The following is a 19981-nucleotide window of genomic DNA, read 5'->3' as shown; positions in this document are numbered from 1 at the left end:
CTGTCCACGCAAAGTGTTTGCGTTACATACTTCTCTTATCGTAGGTTGCGCCGCTATGATCTGTTAAATGCAAACTGTGTCTTCTAAGTTATATGTCTTTATAAACGGTTTGAGAAGTTTGTGAACTAGCGGTTAGCCGACTGTCACGCGAATGAAATGCTTGTAAGTGACTACTTGCAGCTTGTCTGTGCATTCTCATTACGATATTGATCTGATAACTTCCCGACAACCTTTGCTGTCGATAAACAATTTATAACAGCTCGAAAACACCTTCTGTTTTTCCTTTCATTTCCTTTTTTCCATTTTTTCTTTTTCTTTATATAGAGTAAGCTATCGATAGTAAATGGATATTTTTTTGAAAAAAATTTAGAACTTTCCGATAGAAAATCTATATTTTTTTGATAAAAGTTAGGCAACTTCTCGGTAAAACATCGATAAACGCGATATTACTACGATAACAAATCGATAACTTTTTGAAAACTAACCTGACTATAGATAAAGTATAGAAATATGGATTTTATTTTGGAAAAGTTACGATTCTAATCGAAGAAATGGAAAATATCGATTTGTTCTGGAAAAAGTATTGATCTGTAATCGAAAATTTGATGACCTCGATTATTCTTGAAAACAAATCGATAACTAAGATGAAAAATCGATAATTTTTCGATAAAATGTTGATTACTAATCGGCGTTTTTTCGATAATAAAATTATAATTTCTCGATAAAACAGCGATAACATTTTGATTAAAAATTAATATTTTTTCGATAAAAATCGACAGCTTTTTGATAGCAAACCGGTAACTGTAGCATTTTCTATCATTTACAAAGTCATAATCATTCGATTGCAAATCGCTTAAACACCGATAACTAGAAATGTAAAACGTATCGATAAACCGTCGATAACTATTTTTTTTTCATTCCTTTCATTTCAATTCCCCTCCTTAATATTCTTGCATTAGGTGTACTACCATAGCGGCTACTAGTTTGAAATTACAATAATTTTACCGACAAATAATCGAACAGAAACCTTAAAGCTTTTAAAATTTAGTTGGGTAATATTAAAATTTTCAAGCCAAAACTATAAAGTTCTACAAGAGCAATGCTCGATATGCCGTTACACACCTTTATTTCCTCCATTTTACGCAATTCCGTTATTCCCTCCTATGCGATTACTTTACCGCCTTAAATGGATTAAGGGTGACATTTTCGCCTATCAAATCAATCGATGATGTTTCATTAGACGCAGCCAATTCCTGCGAAACCTTCACTTGTTGCCCAGCCATATTGAATTGTATGAGAATAATCAGATAACTGGTTATAGCGCCACAAACCTATAAAGAATGACACATAAAATCAAAACATAAAAAATAAATTGCATCTATATAAACCCACAAAATACGCCAACAACAAAATAGTTAACAAATATTTGCTGCGGAAAAGCGCGTACCGCATATAAAGTACCCATGTCCAGCGTAAAGATTCCACATGCGGAAAAGTTTACGACGTGATTTAAGAGCTTTAACGACAAATGATTGACCTAAAATTAAGTGAATAATATTTAATAAAAAAGTTAAATACACGAAAAAGGGATGACACGAAAAAAACAGCATCGGTACTACACACCATTTCATAGATTTCATTTGTGTCAGCAGCAACGCCACATCTATGAAGACAAATTCCCGTACGGCGCGAAGCCAACGTTGTTTTCCTACTGAAAAACAATAATGAAATGCATTTTCCAAAAATGTAAAACAGCCAAATAATTGACATGGGAATTTCTTTAGCAGAACGAAATATTAAAGGTATATGCTGTGTGTGTGTGAGAAGAGAAAGAGAGATAGAGAGAGAAGAAAAATAAGTTTAAAATTTTAGTAGTTAAAACACTTTCTAGCTATACTAACTTGGCTTTGCGTACCGCAATAAACGAAATAAAGTTGTGAAGTTACGCTTACAAAACCATAAGCCATTAAAACCAGTAGTGGATATGACCAAAGTTCATTGAGAGATTTTGCAATTTGACAAGTACTATCGTGCAGCTGACATAAACTTATGAAACTCTCTCGAATTAAAATAAAGTTGGAGAGTTTACTTTCAAAATTATATATATATACTTTCTTTAGATTTCGGGTGGTACATTTTTCAAAAAAACAAGTTTATAACTATAAATTTTCTAAGCTTTCATGGTATTGAAGTCTAGGTTCAATTGAAGTGCTGAACCATCAAGATGAGGTGACATAAGGTCATGGGCCAAAAGATCAATTGACGTTATGAAAACTTCACATGACCAAAAGATCAATTGACCACTTCAAATAATCATAAGGCCAATTTACGACTTTTCATATGTATTTAATTAGCGAGCTTTGCTCATATTGCTTTATACAATGGTTTTTGTTATTGATATTAGAGAAAAATTGTAAAGATTACAAACGGCGGTGATGACTAGGACATGTTTCTGAATTTCACTTCTTCATCAGCTAGATTTTCGGGAGCTGAGCATTGAACTCGAATCTCCAACATTCATATCAGTGCAAAGGCATCTTTTCAAAAAAAAAAAAAAAAAAAAAAATTTCCATCCGCCAATCGTAGCAAACGAAACAGAAAAAACAATTTCGAAATAGGTCAAGAAGCGAGTAAGTATAAGTAATCGAAATAAACGCTTATTGTCCATCCCTTTTCTAGTTATCTCCAATTCGCGTTCCCATTCCCACTCTCCCTCCTACTACCACTGCCATTCCCATTCCCATTTCAATCTTTAAACCAAATATTTAATATGTTCTTCAAATAATTGCGGATATTAAGCGAATTTAAGTTTTTCTTAATAGTGGCGTGGCATCGCCTACTTTTCAAAATTTTTTTTCTAAGCCATACCGTAACAAAAAAAAAATTATCGGAATGAGTCAAGCCGCCATTTTTATTATAGATACTTCTTAAAAATTTGTGGCATGCAATTTTCCAACACCCACAATAAGATTTCATTAAAAGTATAGAATGGTGCTTCTCATTAATTTAAACCTTTTTATCAAAACTGCTGCCAAATCTTTTTTTATTTTTTCATTTATTGTAAACTTCTCAATTGTCATTCCTCTGCATGCCTTAGCTCTTGGATTTTTGCCTAGACTTAATAAAATTTTTATTCCCTTACATTCACCGCTAATCTCACTACCGTCCAGTGTCAGCTTCAACTGTCCTTCAACTGCATCATCATAAAAGTGCTTTTGTTTCTGCCGCTGCGCTAACTTTTTCTCATGATTATCAGCAATCGTTTCCAATGCTATGTTGATCGTTTCGAAGCGATCTCTCAAACCCAATAATATGCCAGCAAACCAAATCTTTTCCAATGTATTATAACATATTGGTATAAAAGCAAAAATCCAAAGTAAAGCCAAACATATTGTTCGCTCATTTTCCAACCAAATTGAAGCTACAAATAAATATGTTTCAAAACTCAATAACCATATGCGAAATTTTACGCGATTATTATCAATTCGTAATCCAAAATTTCTTAAGCCTTCATCTACATAATCGATACGTTCGAAGAGCTCGGGAAGTTTACGTTGATTAAAGCGGTATATTTGATCGGTCATCAACATCACGGGTGATATGTAAGTGAATACAAGATTGACGAAAATATATAGAGGATCTGTAAGGATAGGAATTTGTAAAAAAAGATAACACATTTTGATTAGGTTTTTTTTTTTTAATTCCTCTTACTTAAAACCGCATCTCCGTCACGCATGACAAAAATCATCAAATTAAAGAGCATAAACATAAGGCTCTTTACTACTATTACTATGCAGCTTCCAATTTGTGATCCTTGTAATACGCTTTGATAGTAAAACTTTTGCAAATCATACGGATAAATACCACAAAGTTTAAAAAAAAAAATAAATGTAAGGCGCTATAACCTCCGAAGAGATCTAAGGCCGAGCTTCTCTTCCAATTTGCGTCGTGCTCCTCTTGATTTTCCCTACAAATTGGCCGGACGGGACCTACATGTTTTATGCCGACCCCGAACGGCATCTGCAAGGCAGATGAGTTTTCACTGAGAGCTTTTCATGGCAGAAATACACTGGGAGCGCTTGCCAGTCACTGCCGAGGGGCGACCCCGCTTAGAAAAAATTTCTTCTAATTGAAAAACCTTATTTTCTAAAATTTTGATGCTGCTTTGCCCGGGAGTTGAACCCAGGGCGTACGGTGTGATAGGCGGAGCACACTACCATCACACCACGGTGGCCGACCACAAAGTTTAGTAATACAAAAAATTATTTTAAAATTTTTTAGAAATTTATCTGAGTACTCCTGTTTGATTTCTGGCATAGTCTTTGTATTCATCAGTTATATATATTTATATACTTTACGCAAATATACGATGTCACAAGTTCGTAAGTTAACTTGTTAATACACAAATGGGTGGACACTAAATGACAGTTAGGTGCCAAACGAGTAATTAGTAACTGAAACGATTGTAGAAACTTGTATGATTAATGTAAATTAATTTAACACTGTGCTAAATTCAAAGAATATATTTGGTTAGTTTAAAAATTCTAATTTTATACAGTCCTCTGCCCGTCACCGTTATAGATGTGCTCGGCTGTGAAACATGGGACAGCCTCATATTTGAGTTAATAAATACAAGGCGCGATATACCTACGAAGAGATTTAGACCGAGCTTCTCTTCCAATTTGCTTCGTGCTTGTTTTTAATTTTTTCTACAAATTCGCGTTACTGGGCCTCTATGTTTTATGCCGTTTCCGAACGGCAACTGTAAGGCATATGAGCATTTACTGAGAAGCTTTTCATGGAGGTAATAATCGTTTACCCCAATACTATTATTTGGATGGTTGAAGAGACCCAGTTTCCAATCCTTACCTCAGCATGTAGCTGCATAGAAACTCCAGTTTGCTCGCCTCGCGAAACCTCACATTTTCACCAACCAAATCATCGGCGACCTTATTTGCAACTTGAACGCGCCAAATGTCGGCCACTTTGAGCATCCACGTAGATGGCACCACGTTACCGACTGTCTTACACCCTAAAATCTTGCGTGTGACGTTCGATCAGGATTTACATTTTGGAGAGCATGCAGCCGCAATTGTACCGAAAATTCAGAGCCGTAATAAAATCCTCAAATCTCTTTCCGGCAGAACTTGGGGTAAAGATAAAGAAACGCTCATTACCACTTACAAAGCAATTGGTCGGCCGATTGCATGATACGCGTCCCCGATATAGTCTCCAAGCCTAAAGGTTACTCACTGGAAGAAAATACAGGCCTGCCAAAATACTGCCCTCAGAACCGCTACGGGCTGTCTTCTTATGTCCCTAGAATACCATCTACATAATGAGGCGAGAGTACTCCCCATAAGGGAGAGAAATTAAATGCTAACCAAACAGTTTCTGTTGAATACCCAGAAACCTGGGCATGTGATTGATGAAACTAGACAACCCATGGGCTTAAGGGGTCATCTCCGTAAGCACTATGATGAAATACGTCACCTGAGAACACAGCCGTATCCGCGGCAGTATGACGAAATCAAAGCCTGGTGCCAAATAGTAACACCGTGGGGTGTTTAGGTCTTTACTGATTAGGGGCTAAGCTCATACATTTGTGAGAAATATTCACTTGACTCTAAGTTAAAAAGATCGCCTGCAGTTCTGCAAGTTGGTCCGAGAGCTTACATTTCTGAGTTAGCAGGTATGTAAATTCTCTGATTTTAAGCCTCTTAGGCTCCTTATCAACTTAGTTTGTTGTTAGTAATTATTAAAACATCAAGTTCCTTAGTTTAAAGTTCTCGTACAGGATTTACACCTTCTTAGTTTTGAAAGCTTATTTCTTTATTGTTAGGTCCCAGATTTCTTAATTTTTGTATTATTTAGTTCTATAGTACATGGTTTATATCATTATACGTTTTGAAATTTAATACGTCTACAATTTTTCTAGTTTAATTTTAGAAAGTTATAATTCATATTCAGCAAATTATAATTCAAACTCATCATTTCCAGTTTAAATTCCGAAAGTTGTAATTAAAGTTCAGGCAGCGATAAAACCACCATCAATAATTTTGCATGCTTTCCACCTATTGGAACCTTTTTTCATTATATATTCTGCAAGGACTTGCAAGTAAGCTCAGATCAGCTCGTCAGTGTGTAGCTTTTGCTACTGAGAAGGCACCACTTTTTGGAAATTGAGGAATCGGATCTTAATTTTGTAGACAACTTAAAATTTTTGCTGGGTAGGATACTCAAATCCTGCTGTTCTTGTTGTGGTAGTAGCGGTAAAACACTCCGCGAAAGTTTTGAATTTAAATTTGGATCAGGTTGATAATTGAATTGGGGAAACTTAGAGGCCACGTATATCATTCAACCAACCCTGGATTTCCCTCTGGTAAAAAATTAGACAATCAGTGGAATTTAAAAGGTTCACTTACACATCATCATCATCATCCTCCTCAACTCCTATTGGAGCATAGGCCTCGACCACCGACTTAAATCTTATTCTGTTAGGTGCAGTTCTTGTGATGTCATTCCACGTATATCCTGCGTCTTCGGCTTCCTTATATATAATATATATACCACCGATCTCTATGATTTTTTCAGACAACAATATATGCTATATACGTAAGCATTTGGTGAAATTTGAAGCTTCTAGCTGTTAAAATGGGGTAGAAATTGCGAAAAGTTTCTTATCTGAACAATCGGTTGTATGAGATATATACTATATAAACAACCGATCTCTACGATTTTTTCAGACAACAATATATGCTATATACGTAAGCAATCGGTGAAATTTGAAGCTTATAGCTGTTAAAATGGGGTAGAAAATGCGAAAAGTTTCTTATCTGAACAATCGGTTGTATGAGATATATACTATATAAACAACCGATCTCTACGATTTTTTCAGACAACAATATATGCTATATACGTAAGTATTCGGTGAAATTTGAAGCTTCTAGCTGTTAAAATGGGGCTAAAATTTGCGAAAATATATATATATACTATATATACCACCATATATATACTATATATACCACCGATCTTTATGATTTTTTCAGACAACAATATATGCTATATACCTAAACATTCGTTGAAATTTGAAGCCTCTAGCTCTTAAAATGGGGCAGTAGTTACGAAAAGTTCCTTATCTGAACAATCGGTTGTGGGGGATATATACTATATATACGACCGATCTCATCAATTTTTTCAGGCAACAATATGTGCAATATACGAAAGTATATGGTGAAGTTTGAAGCTTCAATCTGTTAAACTGGGTAAGATATTACAAAAATCCTCTTTTTCTGAAAAATCGGTTGTATGGAGGATATATGCTATAGTGGTCCGATCCGGTCGGTTCCGACAAATGTCTAATCGGACACCCAAATACACCCGCTCACCAAATTTTATCAAGATATCTCAAAAATTGAGGGACTAGTTTGCATACAAACAGACAGACGGACAGACGGACATGGCTAAATCAACTCAGCTCTTCAACCTGATTATTTCGGTATACTTAATGGTGGGTCTATCTATTTTCTTTTAAGGACTTACAATTTTCGGTTTCGTGACGAAATTAATATACCATTTCATTTTCATGAAAGGTATAAAAATAGGTAGGTAATCTGTGTGAGGATGCAAAGCTTCACGTTTTTTGTGGTCCGCATGTAAAAACTATGACTACGAATCAGGTATTTCAAAAATATATGACGTAAACGTAACTATTTGATAAAATTTGATGAATTTTGAAGCTTCTAGCCGTAAAAAAGGGGCAAAAATGACAGCTTGTATGAAGTGTATAATATATATACCACCGATCTCTATAATTTTTTCAGACAACAATATATGCTATATCCGTAAGCATTTTGTGAAATTTGAAGCTTCTAGCTGTTAAAACGGGGCAGAAATTGCGCAAAGTTTCTTATCTGAACAATCGGTTGTATGAGATATATACTATATATACCACCGATCTCTATGATTTTTTCAGACAACAATATATGCTATATACGTAAGCATTTGGTGAAATTTGAAGCTTCTAGCTGTTAAAATGGGGTAGAAATTGCGAAAAGTTTCTTATCTGAACAATCGGTTGTATGAGATATATACTATATATACAACCGATCTCTATGATTTTTTCAGACAACAATATATGCTATATACGTAAGCAATCGGTGAAATTTGAAGCTTATAGCTGTTAAAATGGGGTAGAAATTGCGAAAAGTTTCTTATCTGAACAATCGGTTGTATGAGATATATACTATATATACAACCGATCTCTATGATTTTTTCAGACAACAATATATGCTATATACGTAAGCAATCGGTGAAATTTGAAGCTTATAGCTGTTAAAATGGGGTAGAAATTTCGAAAAGTTTCTTATCTGAACAATCGGTTGTATGAGATATATACTATATATACAACCGATCTCTATGATTTTTTCAGACAACAATATATGCTATATACGTAAGTATTCGGTGAAATTTGAAGCTTCTAGCTGTTAAAATGGGGCTAAAATTTGCCAAATATATATATATATATACTATATATATATACTATATATACCACCATATATATACTATATATACCACCGATCTTTATGATTTTTTCAGACAACAATATATGCTATATACCTAAGCATTCGTTGAAATTTTAAGCCTCTAGCTCTTAGAATGGGGCAGTAATTACGAAAAGTTCCTTATCTGAACAATCGGTTGTGGGGGATATATACTATATATACAACCGATCTCATCAATTTTTTCAGGCAACAATATGTGCAATATACGAAAGTACATGGTGAAGTTTGAAGCTTCAATCTGTTAAATTGGGTAAGATATTACAAAAATCCTCTTTTTCTGAAAAATCGGTTGTATGGAGGATATATGCTATAGTGGTCCGATCCGGTCGGTTCCGACAAATGTCTAATCGGACACCCAAATACACCCGCTCACCAAATTTTATCAAGATATCTCAAAAATTGAGGGACTAGTTTGCATACAAACAGACAGACGGACAGACGGACAGACGGACATGGCTAAATCAACTCAGCTCTTCAACCTGATTATTTCGGTATACTTAATGGTGGGTCTATCTATTTTCCTTTAAGGACTTACAATTTTCGGTTTCGTGACGAAATTAATATACCATTTCATTTTCATGAAAGGTATAAATATAGTACCGCGCCGGACGCCGCCGCCGCCGCGCCGATATTTTGATCGGCGGCGTTTATCGGCGGCGTATATCTCTAACCAGCACTCATACGAGTATATACAGATGGGAAAGGGGTAAATACCGAAATGGTAAATACCCGTAAATTGGTTATAGATATATGGTAAAAATGGGTAAGTGCCCAAATATTTACCCAAAAGAAGGGTAAAAATAATACAAACAAACAGACAAATTCAATCCAAAATGTATCCGATTTATAATATATTGGTGGGTAGTTATCCATTACGCTATCGGTTTAATTAGTTGTAATCTATAATCCAGCGTTTTTCAAAAATCTTTAGCCAATAATGTCGTTGCAAAAATTTATGTTTACCCAGCAAACAATTTAAGTCAAAAAAGAGTCGGGCAAATATCTGAATTGGAGCGTTTACAGTCGTTATGAGCTCATTTAGGAGGCCAATGTATTTCTCTTCTTGCAATGGTCGTCTTGTATGGGCCTATTAACGTATATCTTTTGAGCCAAAATAAGAGTCCGACATGATTCTTAAAAGGTTTTTAAACAGCTCATATTACACTCTGCTTCATTTTTAACTCTAATAAACTCTAATTTTATGACACCTATTTGGCCTATTTATTAGGCATCTTCAGCGCTTATTTGGGGCATATATAGTTCGACAGCCCAGGATAGAGCATGGTAGCTTTGCGGTCACATTAAAATGTCGAGAAGCGTCCATGAGCAGAAGAACGTCGTTATTCAAAAAAAAAGAATAGCAGGTGTAACAATAATGTACAAATGTAATTCATTTTGAAAAATTGCCGTAACAAAGTATAAATATCAAACTCGCTTTAGCGAACATAAATATCTGAAAAATTGTAATTTTTGCATGCTAGGTTAGGAGGTTTTAGGTCGTTAAATAAAAGCCAAAATTAAATTTTCTTTTATCCTCCTATGCTTTTCGACGCTTTTATGATTCCTACATTGCCCTCATAGTTTGGACTCGTTTCGTATTCTTGAATTATGAGCATATGTGTACCGTATAAACATTCATGAAGCGCTTACAGTTTAGGAGTTCAATATTGGTCCGAAATATGTGAAAAATATCAGCCTCAAAAATGCTATCACCTAAGAGTTTTTCATGACTCCAATTTGATGAAATTATGAACAAATGAAAAGTATTAAAATTAGTAAACTAAGCAGCTCAGGAATAAAAGCTCAGAAATTTTTCTGCGATAATTTATTCTAAATAAAAAATTTATTCAACTAATACCTTTTTCATTTCTATCTTATCCTCATGGGAGTTTTATCACAACAATTTTCTCCCCTATGTTTTCCGCTTCGGATATGTGTCAAAAATTCTTCCCAAAATACCGGAAGTAGTGCCATTAAAGAACTCAAAATTAGCAGTATATGAGGCCAATAAGGCTCATATATGATATCGGAAGGAGGCCTGTATAAGACTTAGATATGTTAAAGTCAAAAATGAGAGTGCTAAAAGTTATATAGCATTCACTTTAGGCTTCTAAATAAGTTCATAACGAGTGCAAACGGTCCAAGGTTTGGACTAATTGTTGACTTCGAGTGTTCGCTGGGTGGTTTGTTTAAAATCAAAACGAATTTTTTTAATATCAAATGACGTATAAATTTAATTGCTGAATTGTCATTCCAAGCAGCCTCGATCCAAATGATTTTTAAATATCCAAAAAGGATACAAAAAAGGAATATTCCGGGTATTTTCCTAGTATTTACCCATAAAAATGGTAAACCCGCGGTACAATACCGGCTCTACTCATTTAAAAGGATCGATAATTTTAATCGATACCAAAGTAAGTATCGAGGGAAAGTACTCAATACATTATTGTACCGTACCTATCAAAAAGCTCAGTAAAACTTATACAAATTAATCCGTCACTTATTAAAGCACCTTTCTCTAACTCGCAATGGCCTCATAACCATGGAAACCTCGCAAATGAAACGATTTTTCAAATAAGTATGCATGATGCTTTTTTATGAAACCGTTGGATTATGGTGAACGTAAAGTAAAATTTTAATAATATATCGTCGCTCGCTAGGCAGAATCATGAATGTGCAAATTTTACGATTTAGTGTTAGAAGCTTCGTTGGATTACCTTATAGATTCTTTAGGTTCTACTTAAATCTACAGCTTCCTACCTTAGCTGGAAACCCAAATAATTTGCAATACCGTTTGCATGAATGTATAATTCAATCACATAAAGTTGGGCTAGAAAAATTAATGTGGCATATTCATGTTTCTGGCTGGCAACAAAGTAATGCTGTTCCTGTTTGTATGACACATTCGTTGATATGGCTCAACAATTTTTGAAAAAAAGTAAGAATAGCAAACATTCGTACTCATATTTATTAATAATTTTAATTATTTTAAATATTTAATCATTTCTATAATAATTAAAATAGTGTGTTCGGCACTACTTTGCTGATAATTACTATGCTATAGCAACGCTATCCGAAAGAAATGTCGTCGTTTTTTAATTGAAGGCAAACCGGTTTATTCGAAAGCGTTGCCTATCGCCGAGGCAGTACTAAAAGACTTGAGAAAAATGTGCGAAAAACTGGTTATACTAAAAGAATATCATTCTTTTTATAAAAAATTTAGGGCAACAGTGACATTCATGGCGCTTTACCCGAACCCAACATTTCAGAAGATTCTGATTCCGAAAATGAGAACTAGTTCTAAGTTTGCAATAATATCTTAGATAAAAACACATTAGTGCATATGAGATTTAATTTAATGTGTAACTTTTTTCATTTACATACTTTCTATGAGTCACAGCCACGGATGTTTTCCCAAGTATTGTGATACTCTGAACCCGGGTCGGCCAATGGAATTGGCCTGCAGTAATTTTTTTACGTCTTTTGAAGTGAAGGCCATTCCATGACCAGTTGGGACAATTCTTATAGTGTATTCGGACTCAGCGCATAAAAAGGCACAGAAAACATGAGCCGCATTACGAGATCCAACTACTTTGAATTTATTTGTATAGCTGTGTTAACAAAAAATTAGATCAGTTTTTAAAACTTTTGTTGTGCCAGAAAAATGAATGTGCTGAATCTTGGAGAATAAAAGGGATGCGAGCAAAACAGTTATCTCAGTTGAAAGAGCATATTGTGAGCAGTGTTGCCAGGTTAGCCTTTTCGAGGCTAGATTTAGCCTCTTTTTTTTGCCTTTAGCCTCGAAATTTTGGATTTAGCTTCGTGACTTTTTTCTAGCCTTTTTTACTCCGAATGTATTTTTAATAATTTCTAAAATAAAATAATTTCAATAGTTCCTGTGAACACCTTGTACATAAGCACCGCCTGGAATGTGTTCTAATCTTTAGTTATTCGTAGCAACCCTGTGACAATGTTGACGTTTTGCTTTCGGCGAAATATAATCATACATATGTATATACGTTCGTTTATTTCGATTTGTGTCAAGCTGCTGGAGAAAAAATGGAAAGGTAAGTTAAATACTTATATTTGACTAATTTTAGTGCAATTAAATTATCGTTTTTATTAATTCAATATAGATATTTAAAAAGGCTTCCGAATTCGGTTTTACAAAGAGCAGCCAGCAGTAATGGAGCGCCTGCCAATGAAACAGCTGAATCCTGCCCATTTAGCACGTATGTATGCATGTAATTCTTTCAAATTTTACTTTACTATTATATTATAATTATTATTACAGCAAATCCAAACGAGATTACTGTCACCAAAGTGAGACATCAAGTGACAGCGATAGTTTCAAATAGGAAGATGAAGAACCTCGTAACAAAAAGAAAATGTATGTGAATAATTGGTAACATCAAACATTGCCGTTGTTTTCAATATATATTTATGTATATGCATTTATGCTCTTAAAAAATTTCAGGCTTTATAAACAAAAAATACGACAAAGTTGGCTAAGTGACAAAAGGTTCAGCCAGTGGCTCATTTTAAGGGATAACTCCTTAAGTTGCAAATATTGCCTATGCAAATTACAGCCGAAACTTTCTGACCTTATTTCACATGCGAACAGAAATAAGCACATAGACGCATTAGCGCCATTTAAAACTGGATGGCAACCAATGGTCCCCTTCAAAACGGCAAGAATAATCGTCGATACCAAACGAGCCGATTTACGCAACGCAATCCACATTGCAATTCACACTTCAATTCGTTCCGTCGATCATTTAACTATGATGCAGAAAAGTACATTTTTGGATAGCGCTATTGCGAGCAACTTGCAACTAGGAAGAACAAAGTGCAGTGTCTTAATAACCAATGTCTTGCCCCCCTACTTCACAAAAAATTTACTCGAAGATATTGGAAGTGCACAATTTAGTTTAATTATAGATGAATCCACCGATATTTCAACTAACAAGCAACTGGGTATAGTGATACGATATTATAGTGCAAGTACGAAGCGTTTTATTAACACATTTCTTAGATTAGTAGAATTGTCGAATTCTACTGCAGAGGGTATAGTAGATGCTATTCTAAAAATGCTTCAAGAATGTAATCTCGATATAAACAAACTAATAGGGCTAGGTACAGACAATGCCAGCACAATGGTGTGGATAAACAAAGGTGTCATTGCGCTTCTAAAAAATCATAATAAAAATATAATTTTAATGCCATGCATATGTCACTCGATTCAGCTAGCCGTATCCAGTGCTTCTAAGTACATCCCTAATGATATTGAATTTTTAATTTCCGAGAGTTATAATTGGTTTTCGAAATGTGCTTCTAGGCAAAATAGTTAAAAGCAAATTTTTTCTTTAATTAACGATGGCCATGAGCCGTACAAATTAGTTAGAGCCTGCGATACACGGTGGCTATCCATTGAAACAGCAGTTAAACGTATTTTCGATCAGTGGATTGAACTGAAAACACATTTTTGGATTACGTCTTTAAAAGAAAGCTGTCATAAAGCCAAAATTTTATATGATTTATACACGGATGCAAACATGGCATATCTTATATTTTTAAAGCCAATACTGAATGAAGTTCAAAAAGTGAATAAATCATTTGAAAGTAATTCGGCTGACCCTACGAAGTTATTTTCTGATCTAAAAACGTTGATTTCCACTTACTGTCAACAAGTTTTGCTGTATTCCGAGGATTTTGATCCTCTGTCGTCGCCTCTTACCCCGTATTTCATTACAACACCATATTTTTCATACGATTTCGAGGAATATATAAGATCCAAGTTGAATGAGGGCAGTATTAATGACGAAATACAAAAAAATATTCGTAAAAACTGTCAACTATTTTTAATTGAGTTGATAACCCAGTTACGGCAACGCATACCTAACAATATGAGTTCTCTACAAGAGATTAATTTTTTTTCTGCTGAAAATTCGTTGAAAGTTTCAAAGCCAGATGTATTTTCTTACTTTGAAAAAGAGAAGTATAGTTATTCTTCAAGTCAAATAGCATTAATAGAGCTGCAGTGGCGAAAACTTATAACTATACAATGGAAAAATGTACACTCCACCATGGAATTTTGGTCGGAAGTCCGAGAATATAAAAATGCACTAAACGAACCTCCTTTTTTAGAACTTATCGAATTCATATTTAGTTTTTTAGTATTACCACTCAGTAACGCGGAGGTTGAAAGAATTTTTAGTGGCATGAAAATTCTGAAAACTAAATTAAGGAACAAACTAAAAACGCTTATCTAAATGTTGTAATGATTTTGAAATTACCGATGATCTCATATCTATGGTAAATAGCCAAACTTTATATGCAGACTTAAGCTCTTCTAATTCTTCAGACGAGGAACATTTTATATAAATAATTAGTTTGTAATATTTTTTTATGTATATACACATATACAATCATGTAAAGTAATTCCATGTGCTAGTCAAGTAAAATGTGTCTGATATGTTTTGTAACAAGAAGTTATGTTTAAGTTGGTTTTATAGGTTTTTATTTACAAATATCTAAACTAAAATATAAAAAAAATTTAATGAATTTGCCAAGAAAAATGTCTGGCCTTTTTTTAGCTTCCTTTTTTCTAAATTTAGCCTTTTCTAACCTTTTTTTTTTCCAATCTAGCCTCTTTTTTTTCATCACCTGGCAACACTTATTGTGAGTATAATTTATTGATACATTTTTACATTAAGAACCAATACTTCTAATTTTAAGGGCGAAATAAACTTTGAAACTCGAAAACCGGATCCTTACGATAAGCAAAATCATGAAGACGACTCGGAAATTATTCCGGAGGACTTCTGTATTGAATTTTTGAGCAACTGAGAAAAGCGACAAAATGATTTAGCTCCAATTAAAAATGGCGATTTCTTCTAAAAATTCCCAAAGTATTGATTATTGGGACCTCATGATTAAGATACAATTTAGAGAGGATTGTCAGAGCAAAATTTCGGAAAATACAAAAGATGTTATTTGACTAGAGTAATTAATACCTCGATACTATGCCCACGTACTCGATTACTAAGAAGGTACATGTACGAAGTAGTCGAATATTTGAGTTTGTACTCGTAGTTACTCGTATCGGAACAACACTACCTGCAATACAATAAACTAATTATATTTACTTTAACCTAATTTTTTATCGAAGGTAATGCCTATCTCAATGGAAGGGTAGTTTAATAATTACAAATATGTATGATTTATTAAATGTGCAATTTTGATATATTTGCATATTTGACCTTTTGTATTTTTGTATTTCATCTGCTTGTATTTAATACAATCTATCAGTAAAAGCTTGATTTTGACAGTATGAACAACTGTTTTTTCTTCTTTAATTAACTGTTTTGTCAATTTTTAATTAAAACACAATGCCTCATCTTTGCGATTTCCTACAACTTCTAGTTCAGTGCACTCACTAAAGCGATTTTGACCGTTTCATAAAAAGTCACGCCAGCTATACCCATCTCGGCATAACTGACGATAATTCGGAGCACCTGGGAAGTTCAAGTCTTCCTCCACCTGCCTTCAACAACACAGTGGAGATCTCTTCCGTCTCTTTTCTTCCAAGTGATGGCGTTGGCTGAAATACTTTCTTGGCCGAAGCGTCTTCATCCATTCGCAATACATGAGCTAGCCAGCGAAGCCTTTGGATTTTAATACGCTACATCATCCTCATATCTGCGTAAAACTCAAACAGCTTATCATTAAACCTCCTTAGATACGCTCCGTTGGCATCACGAGCAGGACCATAAATCTACCGTAAAACTTTGCCATCTCATCTGCCCTCTACACTGTCCATCATTCCGAGCCATACACCAGTACAGGTATGATGAGCAACTTTAATTGCGTAATTTTGATTCATCGAGAGAGGACTTTACTTTTAAATTACCTACTCAGTTCAAATTATCACATGTTGACAAGAGTTATTCTCCGTTTGATTTCTAAGCTGACATTGTTTTTGCTGTTAATGCTGGCTCCCAAATAGACGAAATCCTTCATAGTTTTGTATTCAAATCCATCAACTGTGACGTGGATGCCAAACGCGAATACGCCGATTACTTCTGGGATGATAGCAAGCACTTCATTTTGTGCTCATTTACCGCAAGATCTTCTTTTTTTTTTTGCTTTTTTATCTTGTCCAGAGAAGGCAGAATTCACAGCACGTTTGCTGTACTATCACGGTTTAGTTCTGGTGCTATAATTATTTTCTCTAGCACTTTATTAAAGAAATCGCACAAAAACCAGTCGCCTTGTCTGAAGTCCCGTTTGTTTTCGAATGGCTCGAAAAAGGTCCATCCCAATCTTAACCGAGCTCGTGGTTTTACTCAATGTCGTGAACGGTGTGAGTGCGGGGAGTTTCAGACCATTCTGACTGACTTTGATTCTTTATTCCCATATCTCTTTGTTCTATTCAGGCAGAAATAGCGAGTGATCTTTGGCCGCTTATGACGGTATCACAATGAACATTTGAAATTTTTTTAGCAACAACTGAAAACGTTAAGCTTGATAAATCTCAAACAAAAGCTCACGCAATTACAAAATTCTCATAAATTAAAAAACAAGTCGTTGGATATTTACGCTTGCATGTGCCACTTTTGTCAAATTAAGTATTGAACGTGATATCGGAAATCAACAATCATTAATTTAAATTGGCCAAACAACAAAAATGCGCGCTAGCTTAATCGCTTGAGCCAACAATTTTTTACAAGCGGATGCCCTTTTTTCAACCACGTTTTTACGCAAAATGGCTTTTCCTTTTTTCTCTTATCGAATATTAAAAGATATCAATAATTTGTTGTCATTGGCATTGTGTTCGTCGGGTATTTGTATTTTTTTTTGTTAGGTTATGTAATATTATATGAGAATTTTACAATATGATGTATTGTTATTTATGTTATTTGCGACAACAATGCCTCCAATAACAATGTATGATATCCTCGAAAAGCAAATGCACGATGAAGTTTAACAAACGAACTAGCGAACGTATGTAAAGGAAAAACTTAACGCCTATGGGATGGATACTTTGGAGAATGAGAGAATTTAGCAATAAATAATCTTATTTCATCAGCGCCAAACGATGTAACGCTGAAAGTGGTTGTAATGATAAACGACAAAAGCTGAATGAGGTACAGTAGGAAGAAGAAGAATGCATAAATGTGTGGGTAGTACTAGAAGTTTTCAGGATAAAAGTACCCACAAACAGGGTTACGCCCACCCGTAAACGCGTAGCAACAGTGTATTTGTGATTTGTTATTTGAAGTGTGACGGGAAGAGGGTAGGTACATTAAGTAAGAGTGTTTACAAGAACGTCACTAGCGATCGTTTTGTTTGGCAAGAGGCGTACCCCATGGAAACCGTAGGAATGTAGTTTGCTTCTCATTAAGCCTCCTTGCATAGAGTTGGTTTTATGGTACACACACACACACACACACACGCACACACAAATATACTTACGTATCATCTGATACTAGAATACTTACAAGTTGGTTCAAAAGTTATCAAATCTCTTATACATACTCTGGGTGGAGAGACGACTTCTACTAGCATTAAGCTAGAAATTGTAAAAGATTTTTTACAAGTTGTTATACAATCAATAAAAGATAACAAAAATATAACTGACTAGCGTACTCAGCTGGCCGGAAAACTGAATTACTTGCCCTTAAAAAAGATTCCCTGTTTCCAGTCTTCACTCTCTATACCATTATTTTCTACATTACCTCCTTTTCATACTCAGCTGAGCAGAGCTCACAGAGTATATTAATTTTGTTCGCATAACGGTAATCCGTAACGGCATCTACTAATCGAGATAGATATAGACTTCTATATATCAAAATGATCTGGGCGAAAAAAGAAATTTATTTAGCCAAGTCCGTCCGTCCGTAAACACGATAACTTGAGTAAATTTTGAGGTATCTTGGTGAAATTAGGTACGTAGGTTTCTGGGCGCTCATCTCAGATCGCTATTTAAAATGAACTAAATCGGGCTATAACCACGCCCACTTTTTCGATATCAAAAATTTCGAAAAACCGAAAAAGTGAAATAATTCATTACCAAAGACGGCTAAAGCGATGAAACTTAGTAGGTGGGTTGACCTTATGACGCGGTATAGAAAATTGGAAAAACTTTGGACAATGGGCGTGGCACCGCCCACTTTTAAAAGAAGGTAATTTCAAAGTTTTGCAAGCTGTAATTTGGCAGTCGTTGAAGACATCATGATGAAATTTGGCAGGGACATTACTCCTATTACTATATGTGTTCTGAATAAAAATTTGCGGAATCGGATGACGAACACGCCCACTTTAAAAAAAAAATTTTTTTAAAGTCAAATTTTAACAAAAAATTTAATATCTTTACAGCATAAAAGTAAATTATGTCAACATTCGACTCCAGTAATGATATGGTGAAACAAAATACAAAGATAAAAGAAAATTTCAAAATGGGCGTAACTCCACCCTTTTTCGTTTAATTCGTCTAGAATACTTTTAATGCCATAAGTCGAACAAAAATTTACCAATTCTTGTGAAATTTGGTAGGGCCATAGAATCTATGACGATAACTGTTTTCTGTGAAAAAGGGTGAAATCGGTTGAAGCCACGCCCAGTTTTCCGCTCGGCCGTTAACACGATAACTTGCGCAAAAAACGATATATCTTAACTAAACTTAGTTCACGTACTTATCTGAAGTAACTTTATCTTGGTATAAAATATGGCTGAAGTCCGACTATGACCACGCCCACTTTTCCATTATCGAAAATTACGAAAAATGAAAAAAATGCCATAATTCTGTACCAAATATGAAAAAAGAGATGAAACATGGTAATTGGATTGGTTTAATGACGCAAAATATAACTTTAGAAAAAACTTTGTAAAATGGGTGTGACACCTAACATATTAAGTAGAAGAAAATGACAAAAGTTCTGCTGGGCGAAATCAAACGCCCTTGGAATATTGGCAGGAATACTGTTCGTGGTATTACATATATAAATAAATTAGCGGTACCCGACAGATGATGTTCTGGGTCACCCTGATCCACATTTTGGTCGATATCTCGAAAACGCCTTCACATATACAACTACGGGCCACTCCCTTTTAAAACCCTCATTAATACCTTTAATTTGATAGCCATATCGTACAAACACATTCTAGAGTCACCCCTGGTCCACCCTTATAGCGATGTCCACCTATAGAAATAAGGCCCACTACGTTTTAAATAATCACTAACACCTTTCATTTGATACACATGTCATACAAACACATTCCAGGGTTACCCTAGCTTCATTTTGCTAAATGGTGATTTTCCCTTATTTTGTCTCTAAAGCTCTCAGCTGAGTATGTAATGTTCGGTTACACCCGAACTTAGCCTTCCTTACTTGTTTGTTCTTATATTTACCCAT

At 34.7% G+C, this 19981-nt stretch overlaps 1 protein-coding gene and 1 pseudogene across 1 annotated transcript; both read right to left on the bottom strand.

Annotated features, from left to right (window-relative positions):
* Positions 1 to 1169: 1169 nt before the first annotated feature.
* LOC137248721 (gustatory receptor for bitter taste 66a-like) lies at positions 1170 to 2136 on the bottom strand. Its single transcript, XM_067779626.1, has 5 exons — positions 2112 to 2136; positions 1902 to 2059; positions 1624 to 1809; positions 1448 to 1537; positions 1170 to 1331 (listed from the first exon to the last, which is right to left on the bottom strand). The coding sequence occupies exons 1-5, from the start codon at positions 2134 to 2136 to the stop codon at positions 1170 to 1172; spliced, it is 621 nt and encodes a 206-aa protein (XP_067635727.1).
* Positions 2137 to 2975: 839 nt separating this feature from the next.
* On the bottom strand, positions 2976 to 4994 carry LOC137248720 (gustatory receptor for bitter taste 66a-like; annotated as a pseudogene).
* Between the last annotated feature and the right edge of the window lie 14987 nt (positions 4995 to 19981).

Source organism: Eurosta solidaginis, chromosome 4, assembly GCF_040869045.1.
Source record: "Eurosta solidaginis isolate ZX-2024a chromosome 4, ASM4086904v1, whole genome shotgun sequence".
In the NCBI taxonomy this organism is placed as follows: domain Eukaryota; kingdom Metazoa; phylum Arthropoda; class Insecta; order Diptera; family Tephritidae; genus Eurosta; species Eurosta solidaginis.
The sequence above is the reverse complement of the archived record's forward strand: the minus strand, read 5'-3'. Positions and strand labels throughout refer to the sequence as shown.

Excerpts from the sequence above, each read along its gene's own strand:
- LOC137248721 (XM_067779626.1), bottom strand. The coding sequence starts at position 2,136 with ATGTACCACCCGAAATCTAAAGAAA. Across the intron at positions 1,810-1,901 it reads ATTGCGGTACGCAAAGCCAA|CATATACCTTTAATATTTCG; the intron begins GTTAGTATAGCT and ends ACACACACACAG. Across the intron at positions 1,538-1,623 it reads CAAATGAAATCTATGAAATG|GTCAATCATTTGTCGTTAAA; the intron begins GTGTGTAGTACC and ends ACTTAATTTTAG.